This window comes from Drosophila melanogaster, chromosome 3R (genome assembly GCF_000001215.4).
Source record: "Drosophila melanogaster chromosome 3R".
NCBI classification, from domain to species: domain Eukaryota; kingdom Metazoa; phylum Arthropoda; class Insecta; order Diptera; family Drosophilidae; genus Drosophila; species Drosophila melanogaster.
Window position 1 is genome coordinate 16,589,024 of NT_033777.3, and position 22,343 is coordinate 16,611,366.

General features: G+C 43.9%; 3 protein-coding genes across 5 annotated transcripts; 2 read left to right on the forward strand and 1 right to left on the reverse strand.

The window, feature by feature from the left end:
* Positions 1–5,390: 5,390 nt before the first annotated feature.
* CG14892 (uncharacterized protein) lies at positions 5,391–8,218 on the forward strand. Its single transcript, NM_142305.2, has 4 exons — positions 5,391–6,279; positions 6,781–6,967; positions 7,029–7,709; positions 7,776–8,218. The coding sequence occupies exons 1-4, from the start codon at positions 6,075–6,077 to the stop codon at positions 8,029–8,031; spliced, it is 1,329 nt and encodes a 442-aa protein (NP_650562.1). The 5' UTR covers positions 5,391–6,074; the 3' UTR covers positions 8,032–8,218.
* On the reverse strand, positions 8,050–15,838 carry CG10345 (uncharacterized protein). Its single transcript, NM_142306.4, has 7 exons — positions 15,265–15,838; positions 10,628–10,719; positions 9,533–10,045; positions 9,315–9,475; positions 8,975–9,255; positions 8,792–8,910; positions 8,050–8,732 (listed from the first exon to the last, which is right to left on the reverse strand). The coding sequence occupies exons 1-7, from the start codon at positions 15,299–15,301 to the stop codon at positions 8,277–8,279; spliced, it is 1,659 nt and encodes a 552-aa protein (NP_650563.2). The 5' UTR covers positions 15,302–15,838; the 3' UTR covers positions 8,050–8,276.
* Positions 15,839–20,196: 4,358 nt separating this feature from the next.
* NPF (neuropeptide F) lies at positions 20,197–22,302 on the forward strand. Of its 3 annotated transcripts, none has more exons than NM_001275713.1 (3): positions 20,197–20,216; positions 21,752–22,031; positions 22,085–22,302. In NM_001275713.1, the coding sequence occupies exons 2-3, from the start codon at positions 21,756–21,758 to the stop codon at positions 22,115–22,117; spliced, it is 309 nt and encodes a 102-aa protein (NP_001262642.1). In that variant the 5' UTR covers positions 20,197–20,216; positions 21,752–21,755; the 3' UTR covers positions 22,118–22,302. The 3 variants fall into 3 exon arrangements, with proteins under 3 accessions (NP_001262642.1, NP_001262643.1, NP_536741.1); NM_001275714.1 differs by lacking the exon at positions 20,197–20,216 and adding an exon at positions 20,735–20,805 and having other exon boundaries at positions 21,742–22,031; NM_080493.3 differs by lacking the exon at positions 20,197–20,216 and adding an exon at positions 20,735–20,805.
* Positions 22,303–22,343: the final 41 nt, after the last annotated feature.

A 22,343-nucleotide genomic window follows, 5' to 3' on the forward strand; every position in this document is an offset into this window, starting at 1 on the left:
TTGGGTGACTGGATGACTGGGTGATGTGTGAGGTCTAGGCTAAGGTTATGACATGGCCTGGCCAAGCATTGCCAAAGAATTTTGGATAAACAAAAACTGCGGTTGTCTTTCTCCGTTTTGGGTTTTTTTTTTTGTACAGCAGGGCAATTGCCGCATTTGTATCTGAGACTGCGTCACTTTCACAACGAAATGTTTGCCAGATAAGAGCAATGGTTGGCCATGGGGGTTTCTTCGCTAACTGGAGTGATAAGTAAAAGGGGGGGGGGGGGTTCTCTTATCAGACCCCCGCGTAAGTGGACGTCATCGAGCGGCTGCTGATCCACTGATTGCAGGCTCATTTGAAAATCAAATTTGATGCAATTGCCTTGGCTTTTGACAGGCCTCAATCTAAAATGCAATTAGTAATTGTGCAGCCTCACTGTTATTGCTTTTCTTTGCCCGTTTTACTTGTTTGTGTGCTGGATAATTGGCTTTATCTGACTGTGCCATCTGCAGTGCGCCATAATCTCGGACCAGCATGACATAATTTTCGTATTTTATATCAACTCACCTTGATATTTGACAATCTCCCGGGGGAGTCGCCGATACGTACTCGCAATTCGCTTTGGGTTCAATCGAGTTCAAGCCGTCCGAATGCCGGTACGAATAATTTTCGACTTGACAAGCATATATCTCCGCTCACACAGTCGAGTCGAGTGGTGGTTCATTTACAGCTATTTCGCATCAGCGCCACATGGAAACCGCAAATTTTGCGCCACATAAAACAACCGCTAGAAGAAAAGCGAAGAAAAACGCGGATAAACCAAATCAAAAAATACAACAAATATCCAGCAAGAAAACCGAAAACAAACAAGAGGCCGCAACTTCCAGGCAGCGTGGATACACACATATATACATTTGTTGCCTTTTTTTCGCCATCCAACTAATTGCTATTAATAAAAAGAAACAGCTTCCAGTGCGACTAATACTGCCGCTGCCTCTGCAGGTGAGACGCTATTAGGCGGCATCTCCACATCTTGGCATCTTGTGTGGCCTGTTGGATGGAAAGCACTCCGGCCGATCGGAATGGCCAAAAACCCGCACCAAGGCCCGTACACAATGGGCCCTTAGCCACTGCTGCAATCTTGTTAGCCCAGATGTGGAAAGTCAGCGCAGTCCGATCCAGTCGCAGTCCCATTGTCTGGCGAAAAGAGAGGAAAGCTGGTTAGCCAAATGGGAGCTCATCTGTGATTATGTTTTTATGGGGCTTCCCACACCTGTTGATCGGACGGCATTCGGTGTTCGGTATTCGGAATTTCGTGGGGCAAGCTCCGCACGATTTGCCTGGATTCCGAACCATATACAGATGCACGTTAATTCAAATTTATTGCATTAACAGCCCACTAATTGTTTAAGTTGCCTGCAATCAAACACGCGCAAACACGGCCAGCGCACAAGCTCATAAAACAACGATTATGTTTGACGAAAGGCAAATACCTTTGCATAAAGGATGAATGTTCCTTTTTTTTAATAGAGCAGCCAAAATTAACTTACTTGTTGTTGAAACCAAAGTGGGCCTACAATGCCCACATTAAATTTTAAATTTTTTTCAATTAACTTTTATTAGTTTACTACATGCTCTTAACAATGCTTTAAGTTTGCCATTGAAGAGTTTTGCTCAATGACTTTAATTGTTGTAATTCCACTTATAAATTGTATACAGTTTATTTACTTTTAGTTAAATTATAGTTTTAAAATCAATCATGACGTATTGTGCTAAATTTCGTTGAAGCAGTATTTAAAACCACACAGTATACTATACCGGACAACAAGTAATTTATACACGTGGTAATTAGACAAAAAGTATAAGTGTATATTTGAAAAGTAAAAACAAACATTACAGCACCTAGTAAAAACTCAACTAGCTTGGCTCGGAATTCGGCAAAAATCAGTTGAGAACTTTCGGTTCCAGATGGGTGGCCAAAGTGAGACCCGCACGACAAGTACATTAACCCTAGACAGACTCCGAAACAGCAACATTTGCTTTCAAAGTTTGTCAAACTAATTACCCTTGAGCTTCTGCTACTGCTTTTGCTTTTGCTTGTGCTGTACTTTGCTGTCGCAAGTTTGTTACGCAAACTTAGGCGAAAATGGCTGATATAGACGTCAATAGCTGTAACCCCTGGCAGTTACTCAAGTCTAGATGAAATAACAATAAAACAATTAATTATATGGGCATCGACAAAGTCAAATTGCCTGACTGCAGAGTCTCTTTGTTTGACAAAAGCCATGCAAAACAGTTTGCAAATGCATGCGGCAAGCGTGTGGCATGCCATTGCCATTGAAGTTGCAATTTCAGTGGCAACAGCGGCATAAAACCCAATGCAACACAGCAACAGCAGCAGCAGCTACATGAGAGCAGCAAACATAAACTTGGAGATACAGGAAACACACAGCAACCAAGCCAAGGCAGTAGATAAATTTCAGCAGCAACAACATTGGTAGGAGCAACATCAGCAGCAGCAGCAGCAGCCGCAGCAGCAACAGCTGGGCAACCACTTGAAGCACTTTCGTTTTCATCTGATCGCCGGTCGGGTGGAAAGCGCCCGTTGGTTGTTGGTAATGTGATGCGCGCATCTTTAAGACATTGTAGTTGCTGCTGCTGCTGCTGCTGGCATGCAAATGCTGCCCGATATTGATCAGTTGAGTTGTCCGGCCTACCTTTTGTCTAATTGTCGAGTTTCTCGAACTCTTGCAGAGCATCCGCCGTTCGAGGGGCACACACGGATGTGTGTGTGTGTGTTGCCAGTGATGATGCAACGGCCAATTGAATAACAAGCGGCAAATGCAGCAGAGAGAGAAAAATTGCGTCCTATGCATCAGCCACATTCAAGGTCCCGAACCGCGATTTCTCCCGACTCCAACGACGACTGCGAATCCAACTCGGTTTCCAGCTGATCTACGTGCCCAGTTTGTCTGGCCTGACCAATTGGTACCGAGCGTTGCCGTCTTGACCCGCAAGGCTTCCGCCGATTGTCATCGCATCGGGGTTCAGAGGCATGCGTAAAAACTTATTTTTTCTGCCGACCGACTGCTTTACGATTTCAATTAAATGCCAAAGCACACAGCCATTATTGTTATTATTTTCGCAACACGGCGGGAAAGTTCCCACCAGACAGTCGCCGAGCGGTGGGGAACTTTTCTTCAAATTGTCTTCGATTGGGCAAGCGATTTTGGGATTTCAAGTTTCTGATTTTGATTATCCGGCGGGTACTGCTTCTGCTGCTGCAAGACAAGTCAGCGCCGTCAAAAGGCGCCTCTTAATTGAACAACAACCGAAAATGCCGAACAAATGCCAACGCCCACCACAACAAATTGACAGGCAGCGCCTTGGCTTAAATGATCAATCGGCTGCACAAACAAAACTTCCCCAGCCGCTGCCGTTGCTGTTGCACTTGGTTGTTGCTGCTGCTGTCAGTGTTGCTGGTGTTGCATTAACAACTTCCCCATTGGCTTTGTGTATGTTGCCGTGGTGCAGCAACAAGCAACATGACTTATGAGTTTGTGCATCAACACGGAATTCGAGTCGTAGTAGTTGCTGCTGCTTTTGAGGTTGCTCTTGCTGCAGATGTTGCTGCTGATGCTGCTGCTGATGCTGCTGCTATTGCTCTTGCTGCTGCTGCTGCTGCTGTTGCTGCCTCCGTCGCGTAATGAAAACGAAAGTAAATCGCTCTCACATAGAGACACTCACTTGCCCACCGGATCGGGCAGCCACACGCCACATCATTCACTCTCTGGCCGGTTGGGGGCAGACCGGAATTATGCGCATATTTTATACTAATCGCAATTAAACTAATCACTTGACATCTTACATTGAAACAGGCGTTGAATAGCTGACCGCTAATTACTCACTTAAATGGCACACATAACCAGCCGGGAGTAGGGAAAAAATGCACTTCGAATGCCGCAATGACACAAAGTGGCATTCGGACGGAAATTAATGGGTAGCAAAACAGATCGATCTGACCGGGCGGGTCCTATATGTAACCTATGTACACGTACATATATCGGAGACAATCCAATGTTGCACGACCTATATGTGCCGCCGTAGTTCGCATTTAAAATAGATTAGATAATTGGTGGAATCGTTCGTGCAGCGTCACGAATGTGAGATCAAATGGTTGCGCTGTCTTATCTAACATACTTATACTCGTATGCATCTTATTCTGATGTCGAAAACGAATTCATAGTCATCAATATTTCTCTCACAGCAGAATCGGCTTGCAAGCATGCTAAAACGAAAATAGAAATAAATAAATAATTATGGTAATGACCCACTTGTATGACTTAATTTAGCAATTACTACAGTTTTACATTTACTTGGCAGATACAATGCCCTGCTCGCATGCAATCAGCACTTCAAACTCGCGACTTGTTTTTGATACTGGGCTAATTTGTTATCCGTTCAAGGGATTGTGATCAACAAAACTGCAAAAACAACTATGGGAACCAGCTTCACAATATGCTAAATGGCGATTATAGCTTACATATAGTCGAAATCACACTAGCAATTATTCATTTAGTTTTTAACTATTCTTCGCATGCTTTTGGCCCCGTATCTTGTGTTCTATAAAATTATCGAATAAATAAATTATGATATTGACCGAGTTGTTTGTCTAAAGTGATAGTTTAGCCACTTCAGACTCTGAATAACAATTAATTAGAATAACTTCCAATTAATCGCCCATTTTTATTAATCACATATCGTGTTTGTTCAACGTTTTTTTTAATGCTAATAAGAATTTACTCAACGAGCAGGCAAAGGTTCAAAAACATTAATCAAATATAAAAGTAGAACATTTTAAATATAAAACCAATGTTAAACTATTGAATATGTTAAAAGCTAGAGCTCAATCAGGAAATAAATATCAAAACTACGTAGTTCATCGCCGTTCATCGTTATTATACACAACCATGGATGAATATGGAAATAAACTTGAAGTTATGAAATCTTCAGGGGTATTCATTATGCTGCATTCATTGCCCAAATAAAGCGAAATAATCACTATTTGCTGCCTAATTTATTCCCTTGTATTGCCGCTTTCCACGGTAAATGATTTCCGTGGGTTGAGCAGGCCCAACTTACCCTTTTTTTCTCCCAACGCCATCTCAGCTGGCCATCATCATCTATGTGGCTTTTGATTGCCCCCCAGCGTCCCGCTGTCTTTTCACTTTCGTTGGCTGCGCTTCTGTTGGCGTTGGTATAGGTGTTGTTGCGGCTGTTGTTGTTGTTGTTGTTGGTGGTGGTGGAGCGGGGGCATGCCACATCGCAGTCGACGGCGACGTTTGCGCCGCTCTGCCGTCGAAACGGTAAATGTTTGCTGGCAAACCCGAGCATAGCACAGTTGCATTTTGGCGCTCGTCCCCAGCGATTCGCACTCGCATATCTGGCGCCAAAGCACAAAAAGCCAAATCAAAAGCCGTCAAAACACCGAACCTTGCTGGTTGTCGCGCATGCGCACGCGCGCTAAACGAAATCGAAAACGAAAAGCAGTCAGTCAGAGTGACCGTTATTATCGTCGAGCCGCAGGCGTAGTCAGCATCTAAAGTCGTTATATAATCGAGAGTGGAAACTGGAGAGCCAGAGTTTCTGGCAAAAAAATAAAAAAAAAATAAAATAAACCGAAAGCACAGCTTCTGCACACTATTCGCCAAGTCGTCGCCGCCCAGCCATCGGACTAATTAATGCGCGTTCGTGGAAGGAAAAGTAAAGTAAAGCGAAGTTGGGAGATCTCGTAAATTATAGTACTTAAGGCCGGAAAAAAGCGCTTGGGCCGAGAGACGCGATCCGCCTCCGATCCCAGTTCCCGATCCCCGAGCCAGTCTCCCCGGAAAAAGAAAAACCCTCGACCGCCCATTTGAATGGCAGCGTGAAAGTGAAAAGCATCTGGTCATCAGCAGCAGGACAAAGCTGCAGATACAGATAGATTTACAGATACTATATAGAGATACGATCCGAAAACGGCCTCTGTGGGTCAGTCATGCGCGCGATGAGCAGCTGAGCTGCGCCAGCTGCCCGAGGAGCGGCCACCAAGATGATGAAGCCATCACAATCGCAATTGCATTCGCAGTCGCAAACACAGTCGCGGCCAAAGTCGCGGCTACAGTCGCGGCCACAGTCGCGGTCACAGTCGCTGTCACAGTCGCAATGCCACTGGCAGATCCCGGCGACAAGTACAGCGACCTTGAGCTGGCTGTGCCTACTCCTGCTGCTGCCCTCTTCCAGGCAGTTCGAAACGGGTGGGTAAAAAACTATAGAACTATAACGAAAATAGAAAAATTTAAATGGGTTTCCAAAGACAAGTTTTAAGAAGTGGATTATGTTATTTAGACTAACTTCTGCAAAATAGCATCTATAATCAAATTTTATATATTTTTATAAATTTTTACCGAATTATGTCATAACACCAAGTTTAATAAATTAATTTAGTTCCATATCTCTTACGCTTATTTTATACAAATGAGTTTTATATCGGAAGAAGTATGCTCATAAAAAAAAAGGAAAATCGTAAACTACAATAGATTGATCGATCACCATTCGTATTTCAACACCTCGTAACTAAGTTATTACTTTGAAAGGTGATGAAACTATTAATCAACTTTTTAGTAGTGTACTCGTACGAGCCAAATAAACCTGTAAAATAATTTTAACGAGACCAAGGGGTATTAATTTCTGAATAATTTGTAATAATCTTACTGACACATATGTAAACGATTATGGTGATTCTAATTTAATCGCAGACTGTGGATGTCGTCCGGCGCGTAGAGGTCCGAGGATCATTGCTGGAGCTGCCACGAATGAGGGCCAGTTCCCCTGGCAGGCCTCGCTGGAGCTGTTGCACCCCTCGCTCGGATTCCTGGGCCACTGGTGCGGGGCGGTGCTGATCCACCAGTACTGGATCCTCTCCGCCGCCCACTGTGTTCACAAGTAAGTTGAATCAACACAAACCCCATAAACTGGATTTTAATATGTGCAATACCTTACCCAGCGATCTCTTTAACCTGCCCATTCCACCGCTGTGGACGGTGGTTTTAGGCGAGCACGATCGCGATGTGGAGTCGGGCAACGAGCAGCGTATTCCCGTCGAGAAGATCGTGATGCACCATCGCTACCACAACTTCAAGCACGACGTGGTGCTGATGAAGCTTTCAAAGCCAGCGGATCTCACCAGGGCCTCCAATATCCGGCGGATCTGTTTGCCCTTTCTCCTAGCCGAATCGCCGGATCAGGCCCAGTCAGAGACAGTGTCTCCACCTTCATCGGCCGATGAGGATGTGCTAATCCAGCAGCTGGAGCTAGAAGATGTGCCCGAAAAGATCGATAACTTTCTGCGCAGCGTCCAGAGTCGTCGGCGCTATCGAAATGTCACGGCCCCCAGCATGAAGGAACTGATGAACATGAAGATCCTCAGCAGGATGCGTCAAGCGCTGGCGCAACGCTCCCCGCGCAGCCACAAGCGTTCGCGAAGACGCAACGATAAGCTAATGAAGCTGGGTCCTCGCCGGGATTCGGATGATTCTGCTGAGCAGAAGCACCCAAAAGTCAGTGATGAGCCAAAGGAGATTGCCTTTGTGGACTGCGTTGCCACGGGATGGGGCAAGGCCAACATTAGTGGTGATCTCTCCAATCAGCTGCTGAAAACACAGGTGCCATTGCACCAGAATGGCAGGTAAGTGACGTCTTAAGCCTGTGTACTCTTTAAATTGGATAATAGTTTACTATTACCTTTTTGCAGGTGTAGAGATGCCTACGGCAGCTTCGTCAACATCCACGGTGGTCACCTGTGCGCCGGCAAGCTGAACGGGGAGGGCGGCACCTGCGTGGGCGACTCCGGCGGACCGCTGCAGTGCCGCTTGAGCCGCGACGGGCCCTGGATTCTGGTGGGAGTCACCTCCTTCGGATCGGGCTGTGCCCTGGAAGGCTTTCCAGACGTCTACACCCGCACCTCGTACTATATGAAGTGGATTGAGGACACGATCGCCACCCACTGAATCAAGGATACGTTGTTTACATAGCTATCGACCTGTATTTATCGAGTGCAAGCTCAGCTGTATATTGCTTATTGTTACCACTCTAACTGTTGCCCTAGCTTATAGTTATCGTTAACTAGTACGTAGGCAAGGACGTTCCCTAAGTTGTTTCCGATGAGCACAATAATTTACACCGAATCTTAAGCCTAAATATCACAGTGTTGCCCCATCTTAATTAGAGGTATGCATTCCGATCCTCCGCTGGGTTACGTCTTGGCCATCTTGGGAATGAAGCTGCCGCCGCCGAGGAGCAGATGGTGCTGCTCCTCAGGGTCCAAATGAATCGATGGTTTTCGAAGTCCGGTGGCCAAACCGAGTCCAACTCCAATCACCTGAACCGCCGTGCCGCGTTCCACTTGATCCACCTTCTGGAACTGCCTGGCTGTTGGCCAAAAGCAAAGCAACAGGGCGCTGCACAGCTGGTAAACGCCGGCCAGCAGCATTCCCAAGGCAGCGCTCCACTGCAGCAGCGGGAAGCCCCACTTGATGCCATGAATGAGCAGACGCAGGGTCAGGCACAGGACATCGATGTTCAGATCCACCCACAGCAGCGGCAGGATCATGTTCTCGAAGGGCGTCATCATCCGATTGAAGTTCACCTTCCCCACCACCTGGTTGGCCTGCAATCGCAGGTGGGTGCCCTGCATCGGAGCTCCCAGTTGCTGAAACCCATAAAGTATTATTGAATTGACAAACTGGGACTACTTTCGATTCAACTCACCGGTTGCACCACGAAGGTGGAGGTGAAGCGCGACACATTCGGCTGCAGTCCATCGAATGGCTCCAGCAGACTGGGATCGGCATGCATGAAATGCGGATACGTAATGGCTAAAGGAATGTCTGGAATTGAGAGAGGGTCTAGTAAATACACAGTCTAATGTTGATTAAGGTCATCGGTACTCACTGTAGTAACAGGGTGACACATTGCCAACACCCTTCTTGAGGCAACGATTGTTCTTGCAGTAGCACGAAGAGTTGGCATTGTCCACCTCGCTGTCGAAGGAGTCCGGCTCCATTACGAACTCAAAGGCATCGAGGCCATTGAAGGTGGTGGTGCGATTGAATTTCACCGGCAACCTGCGGCAGAAGGTTCGCCTGTACAAAAAGAACTCGTCGTTCTCATCCATGTCCAGCGGAAAGAGCGTGGCATCATGACTGCCCCAGATGCGATTGCACATGGTTCCACTAAAAGAAAGATATAGTTATAGAATATTCACTGAAAAGGAAAGGCTTGCAGTAATTACTTGGTCTCCTCATTGTACTGCCAACCCTTGAAACCGCGTTCACCATTGATGCTATCCACGGTATAACCACGCGGAGCATCCGTCATTCTCATTCCATACTTGTCCTTGGGTTCCGGCAAGTTCATGTTGAACACATTGCTCTCATTTCCCTCTCGGAAGAGCTGAATTTATAGATATCAGTTTAAAATGCTTTTAAGACATTTATTATAAGACCTCACCTTCTCCATAATGCCAAAGCTGGAGAAGTCAATCCAATTGGGCACGAACCGAGAGGCCAGCTCTACCAGGTGATCCTCATAGCCCCACATGTAGTCGTGAACGCTCATTTCCAGCATGGGCTGCGAGTTCAGCTGCCTGGTAATGGCACTCAGACCCAGGGCGGCGAACATCGATAGACTTGATGCCAGAGTGGTCACTCCCATCAGTGGGATGTTGGGCGCCCGGATGCGATCGATCTTGGGATCACCCACAGATCTTTCTGGTGCAAAGACATACTCGCGTTTCGGTGAATACGTGATGGTATTGTTGGACTCATTGTAGGTGACATTGTGGTTGCTCAAGACCTCCTTGTAGACATAAGGACCCACCTCCTGGAGCTGCAACTTGGATGCTCTGCCCGACGTGAACTCATCCACATTGGTGTAGTTAAACATGTATACATTGATGTAGACGTCCAACGGTGGCAGAAGCCAAAGTCGATGGAGCAGGGTGCCGGGTTTCAAGCTCAATTGCTGAAAGATAAAAGAAAACAAATATTTATTCTAGATACTTTAAAATGTTGTTCAATATTACTTCTCCTAGAGAACCGTGGCAGTATTGAATTTCCATTGAATGCCAATGTTTGGCCTACAGAAAGACCTATTGTTTAGTTTTCGAACTTGAATTTGGACAATAAATTGGATTCGTCAATGAACACCATTTTCTATTCATAAGACACAAAGCCATATGTTACTTTTGCATTTTAAAGCAGTTTGCAATGGAAAATTTAAAAGAGTAAAAAATTCTATTTCGGAAAAAATACTACAATAAAGAAATCCAAATTAAAAGATATTTTCCTTATGAATCAAAAGATCAACGATTATACCGGATATCTTGAATGTATTTATAGACGCTTGTAGATCGTAGTTTTATTTAAATGATATCTACTAGTATTCATATCGGGGTAGTCAGAATACAAGTTTCATTTTATTGGCACAACGCTTACAATTAAGTGATTAAAGTCACTAATTGACACGACAATAACAAACCGATTTTACTCATATACCCCAGCAGAACTTTACTATTTCAACAGTTCCAAAAGGCATTGTTCTTACCGTGTCCAGGATGCTCTGAAGAGGATCCGAGATTATCACCAGGGAACCGAAGAACAGCAGGGTCATCCCGAGGGCGGCGCTGCGCAACAGCTCTGCAATAAAATAGATCAGCGGATGAGTTATGGTCATGTCAGCTGAAGTTGAACTGGTTTTTGGTGCGGTTCCAGTTTGTCGATAGCGTGCGCCCCCCATCATCGTGTCCATCGTGCCATTGACCTTGGTGGCAGATCGAAGCGGATAGGGTCGGCCGAGATCCGCGACCTGCCTCAATGGCAGGAGCAGGAACAGCGGCTCCAGGCCAAAAATTTTAATAAACAAAACGATGACAACCGGCAGACGACAGCCGGCAGACGATGACGATGCCCGAATTCGGAGAATTGGCGGTTCAATGAACGTTCTTCGATTTTATAATCACAAATGCGTCGGAAGGCGATACATGCTCTCAAAAAAAGAAATCGAATTATAACACACCAAAAATGCCAATAATTCTAGTTAAGTGCCCTTGCTCTGGGACATTTTTTCCGGCAATTTTAATATATTGTCTAAATTTAATGGTCATATTATTCGTTTATAGACGGCATTAGCAAACACCTACAGCTACCAACAGGTTTTTTTTTTTGCACAGCCACCGACTTTTTGGCATAAGGGTAAACAAAAAATATTTGTTTAATTTATGGTTACACCTTAAATAGCTTATTTCCCACTGTCACTGGCTTGCTTTTAATCGTTTTTAAGGCAACGGAATTTACTAGGCTGAAAAGTAAATTGCGACTGATTTTGTGTTTTGTTTACACCAATTGGATAAGAAGGCCGCTCCTAGAAAAGTCGATGAAATCCAGTTCCACTGACCTTGTTTGGAATATTGATTAAAAGTACGGAAGATGGGCAAGGCAATCGAAGCATATCAATCTAGGCTGCAATTCTCCTCATATTCACTTCAAGTGAAATCACTCATTTTACGACCGAAACACGTTTGTTCTCACCTTGCGCTAAGATTATTGTCTTTGCCCCGGTGAAATTCACTTCCGCACTCGAAAAAATGGCCGGAAATTGAAAGGAAATCAGCTAACCCAGTGCGCGTGGCCGCACCCAATTCTCCTGTGACCGATTTCCAGAGATCATGGCCGCTCCATGAAGAATCACATTGGGTATTGTAGGCGGTCATAAATCAAACTCACTATCGTAGCCCATTAATCGGTACAAATCGTTTAGCGAGTTCTCGCAACAAAAACAAAAGTAGAAAAGTCCCCAACTGTTTCTATGGAAGTAGAAGTAGTAGAAACCGAAAGCAGCGACCGATAGATACATAGATAGATAGGTAGATAGATAGGCGCACCTGCCAAGATCAATGAACTGGCTAGCACGCCCCTAACTCGCTCCAAAATGGCACGATCCCACAGCGTCTGCGATCCGCGGCTGAGATCGAAAAGCAAACAGCATAAACTCATTAACAATTTCGCTTTGGTGTCAACTTTGGTGTCATAAATAAGTTCAAGACTTCACAATCAAAACAAACCGCAATGATACATGACAAATTATGCATGGCTCCGATGAAACCAGAAATCCAAACATATTTCCCATTCATAGGAAATACGCATGTGCACAGGAAAAAACTACATTTCAATTAATATAATACAAAATATTATTTTTGGGCCAAAAACAATGACGTGTTCTTCATGGAAAAGGTTCATAAATACATCAAGTTTTTATATCTTGTGCTTATATGACAGTAAGAACAATGTATACTATCTGAAACTATGAACCTTTTCTCCACTCCTTTTGTCGTGTTAATTCCCAGAACTCGTTTTAAATATTGTGTGTACAAATATTGACAGAATATGTTCTTTAAAAGTGATGAGGTTTTGTGTTGTTAAATGTAACGATTTTTTTTTAAAGCCAGGTTGTCAGGTATATATGGGTCTTGCGATCTTTCCGTTCCCACTCAAAAATCAATTATGTGGCCTATATTTTCTCGCAGTGTGCGTTTAGATACTTATGCATATCCTTGCCTTGAATGTGACAGCCGAAATTCCCGAACTTAGGGCCCACCCATAAATTAGGCCGCACACAAAGCGCTCCAAAATTATTCTGCTGCAATGGAATGACCAATGCCAAAATGGACACGCAAAGTGGCCAAACGACACGAAAATCTCCACAAGCTGGCTGGCTAGCTGGATAGCTGGCTAACTGGCTGGCTGGCTGGCAAAAAAAAAAATGAAATGATTAAAATAAAGTGGAGCTTGCATTGCGCAACAATTGCACCGGCGAGGCAAAAGGCAAAGTCCGCTGCCAAATCGTCGATGACGATAGAAAGATTGGCGGGCCAAAACACACAAGACACGGACGGCATCATGAATGAAAGACGCTTGTGCTTGTCTCGATCGCAGCAGCTGATTCAGTGAGCTGTGAACTTGTTTGCGACAGAAAAACAGCAAAGCAGCCAAACAGCAACAGCAATCGGCTCAATATCAGTATCAGGCGGGATCGGATATATCAGTTAGTAAGTATGCGCTTGGCGGCTGGCGACTGCCACCTCTACTGCCTCTGCAGCGGTCTGAAGTTCAAGTTCGGTGCAATTCGCCGGCCAGCATTAAAAACCTGAAAATGAACCCAAGTGCACGATGCGGTGCTGGAAAAAATTATATAAAATACACACACACACATATACATATATACATACATATATATATAATTTTTTTTTGACCAGTAAAAGCGTCACATCGGAGCAGCAGTGCTGACCCACTGAAGTCAAGAATGAATTTGTTTTGTTTCTGACGAAACACCTTCGCCGGTTGACAGGTGTGTGTATCTGTGTGTGTGCGACTTCCGTCAAACGACAATAAATTAGGCAAATAGCCGTATGCTATAGCCGTAAACTATAGCTATAGCTCTGTAGCTCGATGCCGAGATTCGCACTCGGGTTTCCACAAGATACAAATAGAGATACAGATACTCTCCAGCCGCGCCGTGATGTTTCTGCTTAGCAGCATGTGGCGATCGACTAGCTGAATAGTCGAATAGCTGTTATGACGATGTTTGTGTTTGCCTGTGTTTGGCTAGTGATTAATCCCAGATCTGTCGCTATTTGCTTTTAATCATCGCCAAAACCAAAAAACCCAAAACCCTTAAATAGTCGCAGTCAAAGTCTCGCGGCAATTAGATGCCCGCCAATAAGGAAAAGTAAATATGTAGTTCGCCAGGTTTACAACTTCCCCGATTCGCAGGTGATGCGCATATGACGCCTATGTGATGCTGATGCTCATTCTCATTCTCATTCTAATGCTCATAACGATGCTGATCCGATTTGTTTAGCCTGCGAACGGATACTTTACACGAGCGATGTGATATTGTTATTGCTAATGCCCGGACAATGGCTGCTATTTGCATTGTTTAGCGGGCATTGAGCTGTATATCGTATTGATTTATGGCGCACTGCGGCAAATTAGTTGGCTTGGATCGAAGTGTTCTCGGTGATCTCTGCAAGTCATGCCAGCGACTCCGATTCGGCTTGAGATTCGAAGCCAGGGGAATCTGTCAGCATCTTGTCGAGCAATATCGCCTACATTTATCGTGGGGCCAATCTGACCCGGGCTGGGCAATCATCGCGTTCACCTTCAGTTTTCCCAGCGCATATGTATATGCTGATTGAAATCATCGAACTTCATGGTAAGGTAATACGTGACATTTTCAGTCACAACCGATTTCATTTCAAATCTTAATTTATGCAAACTTAATTGCACTACCGCTCAGATCCGTTAATATACACACACACGTATATACGCTTCCGAAGATTTAGCTAGCGGATGACTTTGCCAAAACTGGAGATACGGCGGTACTGGATATGTGGAGCTCCACATTGTACTATGTACACATATAAGCTACAAGCTGCTTACAATTAATCTCGAGTGACCCTACACAACTGACCTACAATGTATAGAACCCTACGCCCTTGGTTTCTCATTTGTCGTTATGCAAATCGGCCGATCCGATGTCTTGCCCCTTTTATTTGGTCTTTGAAAAAATGCTTTGGCCGACAGCCCAGATGTGCTGAGAAAAGAAAAAAAAAAAACAAATAAAGCGAATAACCCTAGAAAGCATTAATTAATACAATCTTAAGTTAAACTCTCTTCTCAGCCCGTATCGTTTTTATTTCGCTGCTAATTTTAGCTCACAGCTGTCGTGCCGCCAAATATCTACGGACTTTAGAACTGGTATCCTATCCCAGATATTTGCAATAAATTAAAACGAATTATTTACGCGTGCCGCCAGCTGTCAGTAATTCGGTAATTAGCATTCTAATTTTCGCCAGGAACGCGAATGGGAAGTTTCGACACCATTTTATATTGCTTTGATTAGCATGCACGAGTGTTTTAAAATCCATTGCACCATTCCTACTACATTTCAGCAATTTAAGCCGACTTTTTGGTCGACTTCGTCGGCTCAGTTTGTGCAAGAGATCTTTGTTGACATTTTTACGATCGCGTGGGGGCAGCAGCTCCCTTGGCGGCAAAACGGCGGTTCGAATTAACTTTTATGGGCCTTTGGCTTTGACCAATGCGGACAATGGTCTCCACATGGCTTAATTAAGCGCACTGGTCGCTTTTGGCCATTTCGGACTGGGCATACTTCATACTCACTTGCATTGCGCTGGTTTTTGTTGGTAAACAGTTTCATTTCAGCACCTAAAAAATTTTAGCTCCGGCGCGATCTGATTTTGATTTTGTATCCCCCTCCTTTCAACGGGTTGCACTTGATTGAACGGCTGGCTAGTTGGTTGGTTAGTTATTTATTGATTTATGACGAAAATCAATTAATTCCTGTGCTGTTATTTATGACAGCAAATTAAACTATTAACAGGTCGGTCGCGGTACGGATTGTGATAGTGATTGAAATTCCGATTACGATGGGATAAATTTGCATGGTAACCGCAGTAGTTTAATTTGTTTTGATATGGGTTTCCATATAAATGAATAGGTCGAGTGCTTGATTCCTGTCGATTGTCCACCCGAGAGTCCCGCTCCGACGTGATCCGATCTGGGCGTTAGCTGATACTATTGCCAGATTCTGATACTGATTCTGATTCTGCTTCTGATTGTGGCTATATCTCTGAGCTGGATCTGATGGCTGGGCTGGAGTCTCGCTGCTTTGTCTCGAATCGTACTGAACTGTCACGCACTTCCTATTCTCACAAATTTTGACAACTTAATGCGGCGATCTCGACTGCAGCGGGGACCTTTATATGGACTCTTGGGCCGTTCCCCGATCTCTCGACCGATCGAGTTCCGAGTGTCTGCCGGAGATCGGATCGGCTAGCAGCTAGCAGTTAGCAGTTAGCAGCTAGCAGCTAGCAGTTGGCTAGCACTAGCATCTCAACCTTTCTACAACCGGTCCATATTCAAGCCTCTGCTCGGGCTTCGGGCTCGGCTAAAGCGCCGCACATTCGCACGCTCGTTGGCCAAAACGAAAACATTGAGCAGCGTTAAGTCACTTTTTTTTTTGGTTCGGGGCTATGAACCCCAACCCTATGAATCCAACATCCAACGCCCAACACTCAACCCTCGAAAAACCCCCCTGGGGTTAGAACGATCATCAGGGGGATCGGCGCAGGTTGAGATGGGTTAGCCATTGTCTACAGGGAACGCTTAGCCGCAATTGTCATCTCATAAATTTAATAGCTCAAATGACTCTATTTAATCCGGCGGTGTGGTCTCTATCTTGGGCACACCAGACACGCACACGTGCTCGTGCCCTTTTCGCTGCCGGCCATAAATATGCATGAAGTTTAGTCGCAATTAAAAGCCATTTCTTGACGCAATTACATCCAGTTCTGATTCTTAGCAGCCAATAACGATTAGCTATTAACTGGCTGTTCTGATAATTGTCCGTCCGTTCGCTATTTAGTTCGATATTTATGACAGATCGGTGGCATGCCCATGCGATTGATCCGATCGCGCTGACTAAGAACAGTTAGCCGGACAATCGAGTTTTCCGATTTTCATATTATAACGTGACCTATTTTGCCCCACAGCATTCTCTCTGACCCTCTTGAAAAATAGCCTTTTCACGTGCTCAGCCCGCCAGACATTTGTCTGAGAATTGCCATTTTGTTAGCTTTATTGCCCGTCATTGTTTGGGGTTCTTCGGACTATTGGCACCGCGCCGACCGCTTAGGTGATCTGATCCCGAATAATAGAGAATGAGCTCCCTCCTAACTACCATATGGCATGTGTGTCGCAATTTGCCACCGATTTGCCGGACGGCTGTTGTTACCCGACTAATTGTTGTTTGTGTTTATGGCATCGCGAGGCACAATTATGGCATTGGGGGTATCCCAAAGTCCCATTTTCCAATGGGCGCTTTAATGCTTTCCCCAAAAGTTCCACGAGTTCTAGGTTTAGTTCGCAATAAAAGCTCATCGGGGAAAACTTTCGAGTCCTGGATAGAGAAAACCGGTCCTTTTCCGCAGGATTGCATAATCAGTTATTTAATAAACCTGTTGGCCCGCAATCTGCGAATACCAATACCCGTCGAAAGAATTGCATAGTCGCTTTATTTAATAATTCTATTGGCCTGTAACCTATTTTAGGTTTCGCCCCTAAGCACCTCCCTCTCATAAATCTAAAATGGACTATATCATAAACTATATCATATATAATCAAGGAAAACAAGTTTCTTATTCAACCTCATAAATACATTTTCCCCACAAAATAGGTGTAAAGAAACCTTTTTTCAGTCAAGAATGTTTATAAGAACTCACTAAGAGCTATTAAGATTTTATCGCGCACGCGTTTTCTTGGACTAATAAATTTTTTTGAAATTTTTAAGCTAGTTTTATTTACAATTTTCTTAAAACACAAGTTCGCTGACCTAAGTATAGACTTTTCAGACTGTCATGCATATTAACTCATAAAAACACGAACTTGCCGAACAAACTAGAATGCACTAATAAATGAATGAACAAATATCTTTTAATGTAAGCAAACCAATTAAATGTAATGTCTTAATAATAAATTCCCATACCTGATGAAAGCAAATTAAAAACGGTGAAAACCGATTCTATTTTAATTTCTTAGAACTCCCTGTGACGCTCGACAACTGACCCCTAATACTCCTCTGTCCCAATGGAAAATTCACGTTGGATACCACGGATCTGACTAACCCTTTGGATGTAGATCAATATTTGCCAGATTAGAAAACCAAACAAAAACATCCATACAAACACACACAAATAGATGCAAACTTTGTTATTAAGCTGCGAAATTTTAGGTACAATTATCATTTGGCTGCCAACGAGACTATTGTTTGGCGACCGTCGAAATGCCAATCTACCCATTGGCGAACATCCTCAAGGCGAGGAAAACCCCAAAAAGCTCGACCCCCATCAGATGTGATCGCTGAGCAGGCGATTTATTTGCCCATACTCCACACTAAAACACTGCCTTGCATACATTAGGCGCTCAATTACCCCCAGTAGTTTCCAACGAGCTGGAAGGGGCTGGTCGGATCATCGGAACGGAATTATTAGCATATACGTCAGGGAACTGACATCTCGGAACTGTTCCTTCAAAATTGGGGGCTGGCGTGCAAAATAATATGTATGTGCGCTGTGCCCACTATAAAACCGACACGAAATGTGCCTGGGAAAGTCGGAAAGTGGGAAGTCCCTACGTCTGAGATGCGAAAAACGCAGGCCACAACTTAAAGATTATAACTGTATAAAACAAGGCACTTTGTCGTAATTGCTGCGCCGCATCAGCCACAAGTTTTGTCTGAGCCACTTACTGGCACAGTGACGCTGGCAATTTAGCACATGGAAGGTGACAAAAGCCCTGCTAAGTCGCATCCAGCAGAACAATGAAGTGCATATAGGCGGTGCTGGGAAAACCCGAAAGACAGCCAGACTCGACTGGCACAGGCGGCTTTCAATGCGGAACATTCGACTGCAGATGTCCTTGAACCAGTGCAGGGGTTCCCCGGCTAACTACAAACTTGCACAGCAGGAAACTGTTGCAGCTACTTACTACGTATAGGTTAACCTATACTAGCTCTTGCTAAGTGTATGTAAATAGGAACACCTAAGTAAATACTGTTTGATGACTAAGCTGTATCTGAAAGTACCCCAAAGGAAAAGATGCGACAAAAATAACGATAATGGTTTTAATCCTTTGAATAACATGCTTAACATGCATTTCTTTAAGGCCTTAGAACTTATATATTGTATAAATCATGTGACACTCGGTCAGCAATTAAAAAATATATCTCAATACTAAGCTGAGTCACAAAACAAATATAATTACACCCAAAATTGCATTTTCAGAACGTTATAAAACTAATTAGTGGTTGTGTAAATGTCGACCTTTTAGATTTTGATCAAACAAGATGTTTATTGCTGTCGCGAGGCCAGAAAGCGAGAATAACTATAAGTGAGGTGTTATCTAAGCAATATTTTGGAAACAAAGTGTTTTAAGAAACGCTTCGAGTGTAAATATCAGATAATTGGTTGAAAAACGTATTTCATAAAACAGGACTATACATTTTAAGCGTTTATTTGGAAATATGCGTTAAATCTAACGACTACTGTGTGCCGTGTTACGAAAAACATTCTAATAAATTATTAATACTCGCAAAGGACAGACAAATTATTATACAATATATATTAATATTAATAATTTATTGCACTTTTCTCCACGTGGAGTAATGATAATCGTAATATAAAAAAAAGTGCAGGAAAGTTCAGGGGACTTCGGCCAGACATTGTCCGCTTCGCGGATGCTGTAATGAATGTCGATCGCAAGGTAAACATACGGCAGAGCTTTTCCAGTAGCCACCGCTACAGTATGTACCGCCTATCTTGGCTCCGATTATTAGCAAAAGGCTAGTGCTCTATATTGGCGGTCGGTAATGGAACTAGAACTGGAGCTAAACTCTCTAGCCGAACAATGAGGAACCAACAATGTTGGATGCCAATTAGATTTAAATATAAAACGCTACCGCCCGTCGCAAATGAATATGAATATCTAACGAGTTTAATTGGAGCGGTAATCACATCGACAGTAGCAGGGAGAGAGAACGGAGACAAAAATGAAAAAGAAAAACGCTGGTAAGTAAGTAATGGCTAGAGCGTTAATTAGTCAGAACGCTTATAACAAATATTAAGTTAATAACCATCCAGAAGAGCCAGAGAACCCGCTTCATGATGTCACGTTGTTGTGATACCACAAGCGAAAGCATATTACGTATACGCACCGTAGCCACTGGCAAGCAGATTACAGCAGTGATTGTCCGATTGAATCTCTATTGAAATGACTTAACCGCCTGACCCCAAATTAAATAGCAATGGGAAGTCGAGCAGCGCACTTAATACCTCATCGGGACGGGTGGGTCGCGTATCGTATCGTATCGCAATCAGCGTCGCCGTCTAAGCCAACAGTTATTAAACAATAATCAAAATACTATAATTAATGACACAGAGCCGCAGCTCGCTGACGCCAGCGAAGGCGGAAGGAGGATTGCAGCTAGGCAGCTAGTCAGCTAGTCGACCCAGGCTGTGAGCACGTAAATCAGAGAACCCAAACGAGAACGAATTCAGGTGGGGTAGTGGCAGGCACTATAATCCTGCTTATCGAAAATTTGTCATTTATTCAGTTATGCGTAATTCTGCTCCTGATAGCCCCGTTTTCAGATATCTCGTTAGCCAACTGTCACTATTTGTTAGCGCCCGCCAATCTCCGTTCTCTGTTCTCCGTTCACCATTTTCCATTCTCCATTCAACGCTCCCATTTCCATACCGCCCACCCACTTCGCTTGCCACTCCCACTCCCGGTGGCTCTTCCGTTCCAGCTGCTGCGAAAGTTTGAACGCGACAGCAGCCACATAATTAGCCTGCATATGAAAACATTTTAGAGGTTTCGCACGGTGTTCGTTTCGTTTCGAATCGTTTGGCCAACTTCCGTTCGCTTCTGCTCGGGATCTGGATGAGGTTGGAGAGTGGGCTGGTCGGCGATGATAAGCCGGGCACATCCTCCAGCCGGGGACTCCTATAAATACCTGTTGCCAATGGCTTTCGGCCAACATTTATTCACGGTCGCGTCCGCTGATTACACAGTCATACAGTCCGACGAACAATTGCATTGTGACACCGTTGCGCTTTCCAATACTCAAACTCCCAGTTGAACCAGGTAAGGGTTTTCTAACGGAACAACACCCAGGCCCGCTGCCCCGTAAATCACTTAGACACTTATGGTAGATAGATATATCAAATAATATAGTCAAACAATGAGCTGTCATTTAGAGCAGGTATGGCAAATAAAAGCGCTTTCTTAGAACTATTTTATGAGCTCTTTAGTACGAATAGGCCCTAAAACTGTGATTCATAGCCACATCCTTTCGGTGGGCGCAAGTCGGGTTTAACTAGAGGCTAAGTGCCTTATAATTCGCGTAATTCTCGTAATTATCGGCTTTATTTGCTTATTTTCCGGGCCGAAGTATGAGCAGCTTGCGTCAGTCCCGCCCAAAAATCATTGAGGGACCATAAGTGACGGCAGTAAGCTTGTACGATCACTTAACCGAGTTATAGCCTAGTTTTAGTCAATTAGCATACTAGATTGCCCGCTATTAAGTGAGGCCCTCCAAAGATCCAGACCCCTAAATAGGTCCCCGAGCGATACGAGATCTAAATTACTTAATATTGGTAGTTAATTCTAAGGTTTTTTTTTACCCTGTCATCGATTATTGTAAATGGAAAAACACCATCTAATTATAAACAAACATTGTTACGCTCACGTGTTTTACTTAACTATTCATTTTTATCGATTCTGTAAACAAAAAACTATTATAAATTACCATCGGTAATATGTGTGTACGTATTTGGTAAAATTATAAATCAAAAAGACTCACAGAAAATAACCGAAGTTTATTGTGTTCGCTTTTATTAGCTATTGCTAATTTTTTGCGACCTTCCCTAACTTTGCGAAGTATCGAAATGTTAGCATGCCTTTCGGATTCTCATGACAAATTACTAAAAGAACAGTGATAATTAAATTAAGCTTAACTGAGTTAAGATATTATATAGCTCTATAATGATACACAAAACATCCTACATAAACATACATTAGCCATTTATAGAACTATGTGCCAAACAATGCGTTGCATCCTGGTTGCCTGTGTGGCCCTTGCCCTCCTAGCCGCCGGCTGCCGAGTGGAGGCGTCCAACTCCAGACCTCCGCGAAAGAACGATGTCAACACTATGGCTGATGCCTACAAGTTCCTGCAGGATCTGGACACCTACTACGGCGACAGAGCCCGCGTTCGGTTCGGAAAGCGCGGATCGCTGATGGATATCCTGAGGAATCACGAGATGGACAACATAAATCTAGGAAAAAATGCCAACAATGGAGGAGAATTTGTAAGCATAGAATAACTGACTTTTGGGCGGAAAATTATAGATTTATGTTACAGGCTCGCGGTTTTAATGAGGAGGAGATATTCTAAATCCATTTTAGACGACCATGGCAACGTCACTAACTCATGATGATAGTTATTAGCATACGCATTTTTATTTAAATTGTTTTTCGGGGCAATAGTTTAACGTGCTGGGAAAGAACAAGTAGTTGCAGCTACAGAAATAAGTATTTACTCTAGTCTTGATGTCGGTTGAATAAATGAATTACCCCAATAATCGATGTTAATACTTAAATAAATGGTGCAAAGATCAAAT

Bases quoted from the DNA above. Each gene is read 5' to 3' on its own strand.
- CG14892 (NM_142305.2), top strand. From the start codon at position 6,075: ATGATGAAGCCATCACAATCGCAATTGCATTCGCAGTCGCAAACACAG. The intron at 6,280-6,780 runs GTGGGTAAAAAA...ATTTAATCGCAG, and splicing joins TTCCAGGCAGTTCGAAACGG to ACTGTGGATGTCGTCCGGCG. The intron at 7,710-7,775 runs GTAAGTGACGTC...ACCTTTTTGCAG, and splicing joins CCATTGCACCAGAATGGCAG to GTGTAGAGATGCCTACGGCA.
- CG10345 (NM_142306.4), bottom strand. From the start codon at position 15,301: ATGAAACTGTTTACCAACAAAAACCAGCGCAATGCAA. The intron at 9,476-9,532 runs GTGAGGTCTTAT...CTATAAATTCAG, and splicing joins GCTTTGGCATTATGGAGAAG to CTCTTCCGAGAGGGAAATGA. The intron at 8,733-8,791 runs GTGAGTTGAATC...TATGGGTTTCAG, and splicing joins CCACCTTCGTGGTGCAACCG to CAACTGGGAGCTCCGATGCA.
- NPF (NM_001275713.1), top strand. From the start codon at position 21,756: ATGTGCCAAACAATGCGTTGCATCCTGGTTGCCTGTGTGGCCCTTGCC. The intron at 22,032-22,084 runs GTAAGCATAGAA...TTTATGTTACAG, and splicing joins CCAACAATGGAGGAGAATTT to GCTCGCGGTTTTAATGAGGA.